This window comes from Dendrobates tinctorius, unplaced genomic scaffold (genome assembly GCF_039654945.1).
Source record: "Dendrobates tinctorius isolate UK_male_01 unplaced genomic scaffold, ASM3965494v1 ptg000159l, whole genome shotgun sequence".
NCBI lineage: Eukaryota > Metazoa > Chordata > Amphibia > Anura > Dendrobatidae > Dendrobates > Dendrobates tinctorius.
In genome coordinates, this window is record NW_027361826.1 from 7889078 (window position 1) to 7904358 (window position 15281).

A 15281-nucleotide genomic window follows, 5' to 3' on the forward strand; every position below is an offset into this window, starting at 1 on the left:
TCTTTATTGTAGTCTCTGTAGCAGAGTCCTGGCTGGAGGAGTTGTCATGTCGGTCTGGGCAAGATGGAAAAAACGTGAAAAGTGAACTATTCCATCAGAAAGAACGTCAGCGGTAAGACACCAACTATAACTGTGCAGTAATTACATATATATTTTTTGTAGGACTGGTATTTACCTCTGACCATATGGTGGTAATATCCATGTTGGTCTTTATATAGGGATTATTTTCAGTAACAGCGCAGCCATGTCCTACATCCACTATTAGGGGGCGTCACTGAGTTGGAATCACAGTTACCTAGTTAGGGGCCCACTCAGAAGTTTCGCCCCCCCCTGAACCGAAACCCTAGCAGAGTGCGTGTGATATTTAGAGGCCGGGTGGATGCCGGCACATTACATGGACACAGCGCTTTTACCTGACGCTTTGGACTGAAGACGTTTTTGGACCCGGAAAATAAAACTCAAATTCATGCACGTGTCATTTTTCGTGTCCTCCACACGAGGGCGCCCTGCTACTACTATTGCCTTGGTCACGTGATCGGCTGGCTCGTCACTTCTGCTCCAAGATGGCCGCGCTAAGAAGGAACCTGATGCAAAATGTAAGAGGGGTTTGTGAGGAGTCGTAAAGGGAGGCAGAGGAAGAAAGAGATGGGGAGTGCGGAGGTGTGAGCATGGGCCGATATGCTGCAGGACCCAGCGTGTTGTGGAGTCTCTGCAGACTGAGGAGATGCTGCCGTGTTCACACTGTGCGCCTTGTGTGTGTCGGTCACCAGCAGGAAATCGGGGGAATATAGTCCTATGCCGGGCTGGAAGTGTGCACGATCTCAGCGTCACTCTCTGGCCGGGTGACACTGTGAATGTTATTCTGAAAAGTTTTCCTTTTATGGAGGGTAGAGGACAAAACTTTGTCCAGTAATAATGAATTTTGCAGTGTGCTCAGCATTACACGTCTCCACCCTGCTCCATTGTCTGTACGGAAGTTATAGTGGAGCGGGTCCGGCCCGGGGGTCGCCAACGTAACGATTCTTTCCCCACCATAATCCTGATACGAGACATCAGCCGCCATCACTGTAAAATGAGAATTAGTCAAAATAATCTGTATTAAGGTTCAGCATCAAAACAAATCACAGACAATTATATATTTTTTTTCTTTTTACGGCCGTGGCAAAAAGAGTAACCAATTTTTACAGACTGTCCTGGACTTTTTAGACATTTGGCAACCCAGTCCGTCCCACAATGGGCACAACCCCCCGGACGGACACTACTGACTTCTGTAGGGTCGCCATGTGTAATTTTAATCTGAGAATTCAGCTTGACTCATTGACTTCAGTGAGGCCAACAGAGTTTAGAATATGAAACTCTTTCACCCCCCCCCATTATTCTGGCTATTCAGCCCAAAGCCCCCAACTCAGCACTGGACAGAGAGATTGGGATTTGAATCCAGCATTAATAGGTGTGTCCGGTCATAGAATATTGATGATGTGTCCCTAGGATTGATCATCAGTGCCAAATCAATGGGGTTCTGACACCCACCCTCAACTGACCATCTCTTAGGGTATGTGCACACGGTGCGGATTTGGCCCTGCGCAACTGCAGCAGAACTGCAAGTGATGTACAGTACCATTTAAGGCTATGTAAAACAAAAAACGCAGTGCACATGCTGCAGATTTTTCTGCGCAGATTTGGTGCGGATTTAAAACTGCAGCATGTCACTTCTTTTGGGCAGTTTTAGGTTGTGTGTACACGCTGCGGAATGGTCTGCGGATTTGTCCGCACGGATTTAGTAAAATCCGCAGGTCAGAAGACCTGCGGTTTATCTGCGGATTAGCCTGCAGTTTATCTGCTCTACAATGGAGGAGATGGCAAACCGCAGCTGAATCCGCAGAAGGAATTGACATGTCATTTCTTTCTGCAGATTGAAAACCGCAACAAATCCGCACCATCTGCACTGCAGTTTTCGTTTTCCATAGGTTATAATGCTACTGTACACCGCAGAATTTCTGCTGCGGTTCCGCAGGGCCAAAACCACTGCGGATCCGCAGCAGAATCCGCATCATGTACACAGACCCTTACACCTGCTCCATTATAGAAATCCACAGGTGAAAACTGCAGGGGAAATCTGCACAAAAACTGCACTAAATCTGCAGGTAAAACGTAAGTAATTTTACCTGCGGATTTAGCAAAATCTGCGAGGAAATTCTACAGCGTAATCTGCAACGTGTGCACATTAGGTTTCGGTGTTGGGCAGATTTAAAAACATTGAGTGTAGCAGAACCACACTAATCGTATAAATAAACATTAACATAAATGGCAAACTTAAAAAAATTGTAACAGGTTCTTATGCTATAATAGTGAAATATATAAGCAGGTTGTCTTACTAAAAAAAACTCCGCCAAAGATCATCAGCTGGAGCTTTCATTGCAGTCGCTAAACTCCATCTTTGTTAGCAGTAAGAATACATGCCCCCTGTAAATCAGTTTGTTGGGGGGTATCTGTGCCATGTCAGTGATGAGGAAGGCTAGAGAAGGTTTATGTGACGACCCCTTCCAGCTATACAGCCTGCCAGGCAAGCAATATTGTTGGCTTGTGACTCTGGCTCACTTTTTATCTAACTGAATGCCATCGTGTACAATAACATGGTGGCATTCCATTGGAAAAACAAAGCTATCTATGACTTCTTCCAGCTTGTGCACTATGACATTACAGTATGCTGACAGTTTCGGGGGAGCACTGTGGGGGTCTAATGCTCCGCACTGAGGGGTATTACACACTGTAGCTACTTCACAAAATCTGCTTACTTCTAGCATTATTAAAATCAATTTTCTTTTGGGTAATTTTTTTTGTTCTTTCTGGTTGTTTAAGATTGTGGTGTTTTTACAGGAGCAGTTGAGTTGGACAGACGACCTTCCCCTTTGCCATTTATCTGGCGTAGGATCCGCTACGAACAGGGCCTATAATTCAGAAGGGATCCCAAAGGAGGAGCATCCCTGTGAAGACAACTGGCTCAAGTTCAGGTTGGTTTTGTCAGGATTCACCCCAAATTAAAATTTGTTTTGCAGGCTCCAAAAATAGTTGCATTAACAAGATACAGTGGTATCCAACCAGAACTAGCCACTTCTATTCAGCTGTTGTTACTGGTGGCATTACACCTCGCCGATCAATAAATGGTCACATTAAGCAGCCTTGGAAGTAGGTCTCTGTTCTGAATAAGGACTAATGTACACAACATTGTAACGGCCATATTGTCTATAATACAGATAAACGTACTGTCACAAACGTATTATGACCACAAACTAACTGGGTCATGAGACTCGTGGTGAGGATAGGACTTGTGGCTGTTACACGGATGGGAAAATATGGCTCTTAGATAGGTGTGTAAAATATTACTAGAGGTATGTGCACATCAGGGCTGTGGAATTGGAGACGGAGTTGTGGAGTCGGAGCTCATTTTGGTGGAGTCGGTATAAAATGGTCTGACTCAGACTCTTAAAATATATAATAAATTGGGTACAGTAGTTCAATGCAGAATGTGCTGAATATTTTTTCATAGGAATTTGGGAAAGTTATGAAATGTCCTATAAATGACTGTTCTATTCCTGATCTAAGGCTACATTCACACACAGCGTTTTTGCTGCGGTTTTTGAGGATACGTTTTTCAACTGCAAAAGCAGATCAGATTTTTAAAAAACTGCATCACCTGAAAGGTTTTTGAGCTCATAGATAATGTTTTCAATAGCAAAAGCAGATTAGAAATCTGCTCTGTCTATCCATTTATCCATATCTGTGTATCCATATCTTATCTGTAGCAAAAAGAATGAAAGCCGGGTGGCACACAGACTAACACTCCTTTTTTTTTTTTTTAGCACCAGTCAGGTACACCTCATAGCTGCCCCAAAGGACGCCCAGGACAGGCCTTGCTCGTCTTCAGTAACACATCAACATCAATTGATAGTTGGAGTAAATAGACTGCATTCACCATATCTTAAGGTGCAGGCTTTATTTTTAAGTGTAGGGGTGTGCAGTATAAGGTTCTGCAGCAGCTGAGGTGTGCAGTATGAGATTCTGCGGAACAGTATGAGGTTCTGCCCCAACCCCTAGTTTTGATCCTGGTTAAAACCGTTTCTTATAGATATGGCGAACCCTCAGGTAACCCTAAAATGAAGGTCAATGGACTCAGGTGGCTGAATTGAAGGAATTGCTTAATCACCTATTTACCGTGACTAAAACATTACAAGTTGAGGATTTAACTCCTGGCATTTTCATAAGGGAGTGGAAGAACTTGCTATTTTGCCTGTCCCAAAGAGGAGATTTAATCGCAGATGGCATTTCTGCTTCAATGAAACGGAGAGAGACACAGCTATTGGAAAATAGAATTTTTCTGGCAGCTGTTTATGTGGACCCAAGTCATAGTATACTGCTTGATGATCAACAGCTTACTAAAGGAAAAGAAGCTCTGACTGAGGTAGCAGTTAGGATGAGTGGCCTACAGGAGGACTGCCAGGCGCAAGAGGACTTGGGTCCTGACAGTGCTACTGCTGCCATATCTTCATCATCAGAAAAGGAGTTTGACTTTGACAAGTATTTGGATGATATGGAGCAGGCAAAGCGTTGCTGCAAGGAAAAAGATTTCACACCGTCTCCTATAGCAAGCAGATTGACCATATTTCAGCAACATGTTTCACTTGCTCTCAAAGAAAAAGAAAAATTCAACCGTTCATCAAAACTAACTGTGCATGAGGCAATTCCTTTATACCCGGCAATTGTTAGAGATGTCGCCCATGTGGTTACGGCTTTGCCTCCAACCCAAGTTAGTGTAGAGAGGTTGTTCTCTGGCCTTAAAATTATTAGGTCAGATTTGAGGTAATCTATGAAGGAGGATCTGATGGAGGCAATTCTATTTCTTAGGACAAATTCATAGACTGCACAAATGTTATTTAGTATGTTTTTGTTGAAAACTGTTTTTTGCCACTTACATAGTTTAGTACATAGTGTTATATATATACTGTATATATATATATATATATATATATATATATATATATATTCATTCGATATTACATAGTGTATTACATATTTACAATTTATTACAGTTTTTTGTGTTCTAAAGTTGTATTCCAATAAATATATATTATGTTCTATCTAAATGTCTTGATTATTGTATCATAAAAATGATTAAATGTCTGATGTTCACACTGTACTACAATAAATTTTTCACTTAAATATAAGCAATATATGGTGGAGTCTGAGTCGGTGGAAGGGAAATTGAGTAGTCGTAGTCGCAGGTTTGGCTTACCGACTCCACAGCCCACATGATGTTGTTTTGAAGCAGAGACTTCCTGAAAAACCTATCAGAAAACTGTCAAAAGAGCGTTCCATATAAAAAAGCTTGCTGTTCTTATGTTCACATAATTTCACAGTAATTTCTCCATCTCCTCTGCTGTCGGCGTATATTGCAATGCACTCAGGTGATATCCGAGTGATGTGCAATGTTTCACTCATACCCTTAGAGTTGTATGGGGACGAGTGAACAGAGTGTTGCTGCCAATCGTAGCATGCTGCCATTGTTCTCTCTTGCCAAATTGGCATGAGAAAATAATAGCAGATCTGAGCTGCCCCATGGAGTAACACGGGGCCGAGTGTTGTGTGATGTTTTATCACATAACACTCAGTCATGTTATACAGTAGTGTGACTCCGGCCTTACTTATGGTCTCTGTAACTTACCCCCAGTTATAGGGGAAACTCAGACCCCTACCTGCACAGCAAAGCTCACGGGGTCTCTTGGGGCTGAGCAGCGCCTGCTTTCTCCCTACATCCTGCTATAGCTGGGTCCAGAGGAGGAAGGTGAGTTAATTCCATACACGGGAAATGCCAGCTGTGTTACACAGGTGGTGACTGCCGCAATCAGAGAAGACTGTGATCACGACCGTTTAACCCTATATATGCCATAGTCATTAATGAAAAAGTTTCCAGCTTCCAAATATACAAAAATTTATTCAAGACATAAGAGCAAGGATAAACGGACATGCCCCATCATAGTGGAAAGACACAGCAACGCGTATCGAACAATATGTTCTTTTTTAAGCTGAAAAAGAACATATTGTTCGATACGCGTTGCTGTGTCTTTCCGCTATGATGGGGCATGTCCGTTTATCCTTGTTCTTATGCCTTGAATAAATTTTTGTATATTTGGAAGCTGGAAACTTTTTCATTATTGATTTACTCCACGTGTGGCTTCACGAAATATCCGAGCTTCCACGCACCACTACTAGCCAAGAAAGCGGGTGAGCTGGTTACTTTTATTTTTTGCACATATAGTCAATAGTGACTGTGGCATCTAAGGGGGTTGGTTGGATGGATAGAGAGGGGATCCTTTGTTACCTTATGCCTCTTATCACCATATGCCTCTTACCCTGTGATTGTGGGATACCCCTGACTTTTGGCAGAAGTTTTTCACTCAAGAGTTTGTCAATTTTTTGCGTCTTTGTTACGTAGTGAAAAAAAAAAAAGCTGGATGAACATCATGTACTTTTTGAAATGCTGCAAATTGATTTTAACTAATGAGTGGCACCATCAGTGCCCACACTTACAAGCATTTGCAGATGATCAGCCGGTCCTGAGGAAATCCGTGGGTTCAGACAGCTTTCATCCGTTATGTATGAGGCATGTCGATTCCCGTATTCTTCGCCAGGCGTTGTAGTGTCACCTCTACATAACTTGCACTCATTCAGCCAGTGTGTGTAATGTAGGGTTGTGGCCAGTAGCAACATTACATCTGGTCATATGTAGCTTCATGAGTATCAAGGTATATCAGGGGGAAATTGGACTCTAAATATTGTGTATGAAATATGGTTTTTAAAGGGTTTTCTGGTTTATATGTTTCCTCCTATCAACATCGAGGTTGTGTGAACCTGTTCCAGCAGCATAACATGCAGATCTAAATCATGTCTGTAAAGCGCTGTGGAATTAATGGCGCTATATAAGTGAGTAAAATAAATATAAACCTTTTTTGTTTTTCTTAAGAAGCTGTTGCAGTGTATTGCTGATATAGTGAATTTGATTCCAAGTTATTCCCTAAAATGGTCAGAATATCTATACTATAAAGTGGAGCCCGTCATGTGAAGCAGAATGCTTTATCTTCCTGCAAAAGTTTTAGATCAAGAGCAATTGATCACATTAATATTTATTTGAAAAATATTCAGTAAAGTTTAGAATTTTAAGTTAAATGGCGTTCTCCACCCCTGAAAAATGTATTTTATGATCCCTTCATCCAACATGCTGTAAAATGGGAAGAAACAAAAACTTACCATCTTTATTGATTTCTCACTGCTTCTCTTCTTAGGCTATGTGCACACGTAGATTTTGGTCCTGCGGATTTGGAAAAATCCCCACGTAAATTCTCAGGTCAAAAGACCTGCGGTTTACTTGCGGATTAGCCTGCGGTTTATCTGCGGATTAGCCTGCGGTTTCACACCTCTACAATGGAGAAGGTGTGAAACTGCAGCGGAATCCGCACAAAGAATTGACATGCTGCGGATCTGAACCTGCAGCAAATCCGTGCGGAAAAATCCGCAGCATGTGCACAGCGTTTTTCAGTTTACCATTGAAAACAATGGTACTGTACAACGCACCTAAATCTGCTGTGGACCCCCAGAGCCTGAAACGCTGCGGATCCGTAGCAGAATCCGCACCGTGTGCACATAGCCTAATGCTGCCTGGACCCTTATCAATCTTTATGCCTCATCCTCCTCCTCCGGCTGAACAGGCATGTGACCACTGCTGCCAGTTAACAGGACGTCACTGCTGCAGATGGTGATTGGCTGTAGCAGTCATATGACAGGAATAGAATATGCAAAGCCAAGTTCTGTACATCCTGTTCTGGGCATAAGCTGCTGTACGTATGTGATGGCTGCAGTAGGTAACACACAAATTTGCCTAACCTGTATTTCCTTCATCTAAATCTTTAAAACAAAGTCCCGCAAAAGGGACACAAAAAGGAGAAAAAAAAAAAAAAAGGCAGAAAAAAGCGACCACTCTTGAATTTCCTAGACGTGCGAGTGGCCATTCATCAGTATTTGCACTCGTGCTGACTTCACATTCATGGAGGCTGCTGCATCCTGTAGAGCATTAGTAATGTGACCTGTTGGGAAATCTGCCTTTCGTCTACTATGTTTTTTTATCTAAATTTCTTCTCTTGGCTCCGAGTTGCGTTTGGCTGCCTTTTTTTGTATGAACATGTATAAAAATAGCTGTCTATCGCTGGTTAGGACTTCTCATTGGCCCTGAGCCGTTAGTGAACAGGGATTTAAAGGGAATGTGACAGCAGGGTTTAACTATGTGTTCTGAGAGCAGCATGATGTAGGAACAGAGACCCTGATTCCAGAGATGTGTCACTTACTGCGCTGTGTGTTTCAGATTTAATAAATTCAATGTTTACACAGCAGGAGATTATCACTAGATGACTGACTGCCTTGTGCTTGCTGGCCCAAACACTCCAACACTGATTAGCAGCTTTTTGTCACTATCCAATGTACACAGAAAACTGCTAAATCCACAGCAGGGAAAACTGATATTATAACTTCTGCACCCAGTAAACTCCGGTAAGTGACACACCACTGAAATCAGGGTTTCCGCTACTACATTATGCTGCTGTCAAATTACATAGCAAAAACCTGATAGTAGATTTTCTTTAAATGAATAAAATAAAGGTAATTACACTAATCTGACAGCTCGTTCTAAGTGATAGATTTCCATCTTTGCTCCCTTTGATATTCAGCCCTGTGGGTGGTCTGTCAGTAAGGGACTGAGTGCACATAGTTAGCCATTACAGTTTATCCTCTGTACACATAAATGTGGCGTAATTCCCCCGTTATTACACTCTGTGCAAGCTGACTGCTTGTTCAACATGACAGGTTCACTTTAATAACCGCCTCTGATCAGTAGATCTTTTGTACAACGTGACTCAAATAAAAGCCTGTTACTGATTCCATAATTTGTAATCTCCTTTTATTTTTAGAGGGATATATTTATCTGTTCCCAGGGCAGATTGATAGAGCTGTAGCTTTTTTCTACTCTCTGCCAGATGTCGGTTTCTTTTAATATTGCAGCATTTGCTGTCTATTTTACAGAGGAGAGAATAATATATATCTCTACGGAGTGTTCAATGGCTATGACGGCACCAGAGCCACTAATTTTGTCGGCCAGAGGTTGGCAGCTGAGCTTCTCTTGGGGCAGTTGCATGCAGATGTCACGGACGGAGAGGTGCATAGAGTGCTGTTGCAGGTTAGTGGTTGATTTTATTGAACTAGGAAGAGGATTAATTTAAGAGCTTCCTCACATAATCCTATGGCGGCTTTATGTTCTTACCTGTACTGCAGTAACAACCTGCAGAAGACCAACTGGAGTCGCGCTGATAGAAGGTGAAGACAGGGTAAGTATAAGACTACTGGCAGGAACTTTAGATTAGAAGTACCACTCCAGCGCTGCGAAAAGAACGTTGTAGTGTGGCTTTATGGGCATAACATGCATAATAGGGTGCGTTTCCACTGGCTGATAATTGAGCACACGTGTTCCCACGAATGCTGATTTTCGATTATCAATCTTTCTGGCTGCAAATCAACCAGCAAACAAGAAAAATGCTTTCACCATTTTAAGCTTATTTAGGGTACCGTTACACTTAGCGATGCACCAGCGATCCCGACCACGATATGACGCGGTCAGGATCGCTGGTGCATCGCTAATTAAGTGGTCGCTAGTGAGCTGCCAAACAGGCAGATCTCACCAGTGACATAGCAGCGGTCGGGGATTGCTACTTACCTGTCAGACGAGGCGATCCTGATGTCCTCCCGCACGCGTCGCTCGTCGCCACAGCGGGAAGCGGCCGACGATAGACGGCCCAGGACGTTCTCGCGCGATCAGCGATAACCAGCGGGGGAGTCGGTCAGAGGTAAGTATCACATGTAGTGATATCGCTAGTAATATCGCTGATGCGTCACAAAACTAGTGACGTTATAGCGATATTGCTAGCGATATCGCTTAGTGTAACGGGCCCTTTAAAGGGAATCTGTCACCCCTTTTTTTGAATATGAGCTGCTGGCACGACATCAGGGGCTTATCTATAGCATTCTGTAATGCTGTAGATAAACCCCCGATGTAACCTGAAAGATAAGAAAAACGAGTTTTATTATACTATAAAAAAACGGCGTTGCATCCCTCCCCATTTTTGACAACCAGCCTTGCTTAAAGCTGACAGTTGGGGGCTGGTATTCTCAGACTGGTAAGGGGCCATGGATATTGACACCCCCCCCAGTCTAAAAATAGCAGCCCACAGCCTCCCAGAAAAGGCACATCTATGAGATGCGCCATTTCTGGCGCTTTGCCTGCCTTTCCCACTTGCCCTGTAGTTGTGGCAAGTGGGGTTCATATTTGTAGGGTTGATGTCACCTTTGTATTGTCTGGTGACATCACGCCCATGGCTTGGTAATGAAGAGGCGTCTATAAGACACCTCTCCAATACTAATCCTATAGTCATATAGTAAATAAAGACACAACCAGTATAAAGTCCTTTATTTGAAATAAAACCAAACATACTTTTCCATTTTTTTTTAAATAACAAGCAGAGGTGAGTATAACGCCTATTTCCACTGAATCCCTCATCCCCTGTAATAAAACAAAAATTAATAAAACAATATCCCTCACCTGTCCGTCGTTATGTCCTATGGCGTAATCTATGCCTGGGGGATAAATAGTTTTCAACTTGGACGGTGCCAAGATGCGACCATCAAGCCTGAGAACCACTGGTGAATGAGCTGCTGTGAGCGCAGCATCATTGACCAGTGGTGACATCCTCAAGGTTACTGCCGGTCAGTGGGGCTGCGTTCCCATCCGGGCTGAACTGCGGTGACCCCAGCACCGTGAAAAAAAAAGTCAGTGATGAGCTCACTGCAGTTCAAGCTCATTGACTTCACAGTAGATAATTGTGAGAATTTCTCACCCTGATCTGCTGTGAGCTGCATATCACTGTGATCTGTGGTGAAGTCACCGAGCTTGAACTGCGGTGACCTCATAACTGACTTTTTCCCGTGGTGCTGAGGTCACCGCAGTTCAGCCCGGCTTAGAACGCAGCCTCACTGACCGGCGGTAACATCGGTGATGTCACTGCTGGTCAATGATGCTGCACTCACAACAGCGCTTTCACCAATGGTTCTCAGCCTGGACGGTCGCATCTTGGCACTGTCCAGGTTGAAAACTATTTATCCCCCAGACATGGATTACGGCGTGAGAGAGAACGACGGACAGGTGAGGAATATTGTTTTTTATTTTTGTTTTATTAAAGGAGACAAGGGATTCAGTGGAAATAGGCATTAGGGGAGTTAACTATGTTTTGTTGTTTTTAAATAAAAATGAAAAAGTGTGTTTTGATTTATTTCAAATGAAATACTTTATACTTGCTGTGTCTTTATTTACTATATATCTATAGGATTAGTAATGGAGAGGTGTCTTATAGACACCTCTCCATTACTAAGCCGTGGGCTTGATGTCCCCAGACAATACAAAGGTGACCTCAACCCCACAAATATGAACCTCACTTGCCACCGATTCAGGGCAAGAGGGAAGAGCAGGGCAAAGCGCCAGAATTGGCACATCTAATAGATTTGCCTTTTCTGGGCGGCTGTGGGCTACTACTTTTAGGTTGAGGGCCTATATCAATGGCCCCTTACCAGCCTGAGAATAACAGCCCACAGCTGTCTGCTTTAGCAAGGCTGGTTGTCAAAATTGGGGGGGACCCCACTCCATTTTTAAAATTATTTAAATTATTGAAAATAAAAACAGCTATTTTTGATAACCAGCCTTGCTGAAGCTGACTGCTGAGGGTTGCAGCCCCCAGCTGTGAGTTTTGCCTGGCTGGTTATAGAAAATACCGGGAAACCCACACCGTATTTCTTTATAGCGAAGGTGCTGGCTGATGAATGCTCCCATCAGCTGCTCCTGCTGTCACTGTTATTAACAGCAGCAGATGTGGACTAATGGGAGTAATAGTCCCATCAGCCGCCTGCTGTCATTGTTATCACTTGAATATAACTCTCATCATTCTCCCCTGCTCGCTCTGAGAGCCATCTTCGTCACTCGGCGCCAGGTAACTGCGCTTACTGTACCATTGCTTCTCAGGCGCTGGGGCGTGTCACACAGATGACTTCCCAGTGTGTCATCCCGTGTGCACATGTGCAGGATGTTTTGTGCCCTGTGCTGCCTGTAAAAAAACAGACATGTCTACCTGTGGGACACACGGTCCGTGGAAACTCACTGACATGTGCACAGACCCATTCACTTGTGGCACACAGGCTGGGGTAGTGTCCCGCTCTCAGGCTTGGTCTGGAGCCTAACACACAGGAGGCCTTCTCCCTCCCAACACACAGACCATGTGCCAAGCAACAGCCTCCATTTTATAGGCTGTTAACACACCCAAAGGTGAGGTATGTGGGTAGCCAGACCTGCCCAACTCTCATAGCTACCCGCGACCCGGTCCCAGGAACACCAAACGAACCTCTTGGGGTATGTGCACAAGTTACGGACTCCATTGCCGATTTTTCCATGCGGATTCTGCAGAATCGGCAGGTAAAATGACCTGCGTTTTACCTGTGGATTTAGTGCAGATTTCCTGCAGATTTAGTGCGGATTTCACCTGTGTTTTTACACCTGCAGAATCCTATAATGGAAGAGCTGTAAAAACGCTGCGGATTCCGCACAAAGAATTGACATGCTGTGGAAAATAAACCACAGCAAATCTGTGCTGACTTTTCCGCAGCATGTGCACAGCGGAATTGGTTTTCCATAGGTTTACATGGTACTGTACACTGCATGGAAAACTGCTGTGGATCCGCAGGCCTAATACCCTTAGGGTAAGTGCACACTGAGTTTTTTGGTGGTGCGGATTTTGTAGTAAAATCCACAGGACTAAAGTCCTGCGGTTTATCTGCGGATTTGCCTGCGGTTTTGCCCTGCGGTTTCACACCTCATAATGGATGAGGTGTGAAACTGCAGCGGTTCTGCACAAAAGAATTGACATGCTGCGGATTGTAAACCGCAGCAAATCCGCGCGGAAAAATCCGCGTCATGTGCACAGCGTTTTCCAGCTCACCATTGAAAACAATGGTACTGTACAACGCACCTAAATCTGCTGCGGACCCGCAGGGCCAAAACCGCTGCGGATCCGCAGCAGAATCCGTACCGTGTGCACATACCCTTAGTGCTTACGCGCACTAGAGAAACTACTCCGGGTTACATCACCGAGAGCAGCCATCTCTGTGACACATACCTCCCATCGACTACGCAGCCATTAGCCTCCTTACAACATGTTAGCAATAATGATTGGATAGATAAACTAGATGGCTATGTTTTGATCTTTCTACAACTCCTTTATGTGTGGATTTCTTAAGCAGAAATTTGACATGCTATCCTGTAAAATGCTTCAGTGCTTTCAAGAAACCATAAGAAAAAAAAAAAAAGTTTGTTTTAGCTCCTTTAAAAAGCTTTGAGGAAGAGCTGTAATAAATCGAAACATGTCGCTTGCACTCATATTTACACACTGCCTGTGGAGTTTTTAATCGTGTGAAAACTTTTTTGGAATCATTAAAGGATAAAATTTTTTAAAGGAGCTGGAACAAACTTTTTTCTTCTTATCATTACAAGATGACATTGCATCGGGCTGGAGTTCCGTGCACCTGATGGTCTGGATGGTGAGCTGGCTTTGGTTTTATACTATTTTCTTTTCATAGTTTTAACAAGTGGTAAGCTCAGGGAATGGCTTCTACATGGCAGCTCCCCTCTTGGCCTGTCGGCTTGATTGACAGATCTCTCACTATGCAGCAATAAAGAACAGATCTGTCAATCAACTGGCAATGGGAAGACCTAGGAAAGCTGCCAAGCGGGCATTTCTCCAGACCCCAGCACTTAATAGAACTATGATAATGTAATGGTACCTTTCACTTAATCATGCCCATCGTTATGCGCACAAGTTCCCTTTCAGGAAAAATAAAATGCCATGTCCACATTAAGTTACTGTTCTGTTTGAGGTAATGTGATCTGTCTTGTTAAGAAGGGTAACTACAGATGCTAGATACAGTGTTTAATCCCATGCAAACCTTCAGAAGGTGACTCAGATGAGTTACCCTTTTATGTAATAAGTTTATGCTGGGAATTTTTCTATCATAAGAGTGATAGTAATCGGCTGCTTTAACCAATCATGCATTTCATCTTCCTTAATTGTCATTTAGGCATTTGATGTGGTTGAAAGGAGTTTTCTCGATTCTATAGATGATTCCTTAGCAGAAAAAGCGAGCCTCCTGTCTCAGCTGCCAGAGGTAAGTCTCCAATTCTGAATAGTGCAGAAATTTTATTTTCTAGGTATTTTATTGATACATTCAGAAATATTTCAGTAGGTTGCTCAACCCTTCCAACAATCGGTGTCTGTGATGAGTTAAATAGCAAAGTTAGCACATTTCTAACCACAAATTCTCCAGTTCTGTTTGCCAGGTTATGTATAGTTTCTGCAGCGTTATTTACATATGGTGAGGGTCATTTAAAACTGCCATAACCCGGCTTCATTCTTCAGGTAGATCGCTATACACATTAGATTAACCCCTTCACCCTGAAGCCTGCTTTCTCCTTCCTGACCAGGCCAATTTTTTCAATTCCGCCAGTGTCACTTTGAGGTAATAACTGGGAAAACTTCAAGGATCCCACTGATTCTGAGCCTGTTTTCTTGTGACATATATTGTACTTCATGATAGTGGTAAAATTTCTTTGATATGACTTGCATTTATTTGTGAAAAAATTGGAAATTTGGTGAAAAATGTGAAAATGTTGCCAATTTCAAACTTTTAATTTTTAAGCCCTTAAATCAGTCATGTCACAGAAAATAGTTAATAAACAACACGTCTACTTTACATCAGCACAATTTTGGAAACATATTTTTTTTTTTGTTAGGAAGTTATAGGGGTTAAAAGCTGACCAGCAATTTCTCATTTTTACAACAAAATTTCAAAACCATTTTTTTAGTGACCACAACACAATTGAAGTCACTTTGAGGGGTCTATATGATACAAAATGCCCAAAAATGTATCAACCCTTCAGCTACTGCACAGAAATTAATGGAACGTGGAAGGAAAAAATAAACATTTAAATTTTCATTTAGACTCAATTTTCTTTATTTTCATAATTGTAATTGGAGAAACTGCACAATACAATTTCTTGTGCAGTTTCCCCTGAGCATGCCGTTACCCGATAT

At 42.9% G+C, this 15281-nt stretch overlaps 1 protein-coding gene across 3 annotated transcripts in view; it reads left to right on the top strand.

Annotated features, from left to right (window-relative positions):
- The first annotated feature begins 444 nt into the window (after nt 1–444).
- TAB1 (TGF-beta activated kinase 1 (MAP3K7) binding protein 1) overlaps nt 445–15281 on the top strand; it is a 90265-nt gene continuing 75428 nt past the window's right edge. For 2 of the 3 annotated variants that reach the window (XM_073549473.1, XM_073549475.1), the window contains exons 1-4: nt 445–596; nt 2878–3011; nt 9124–9277; nt 14269–14355. In XM_073549473.1, the coding sequence (XP_073405574.1) occupies nt 564–596; nt 2878–3011; nt 9124–9277; nt 14269–14355 (408 nt within the window). In that variant the 5' untranslated portion in view covers nt 445–563. The other variant, XM_073549474.1, reaches the window with a different exon arrangement.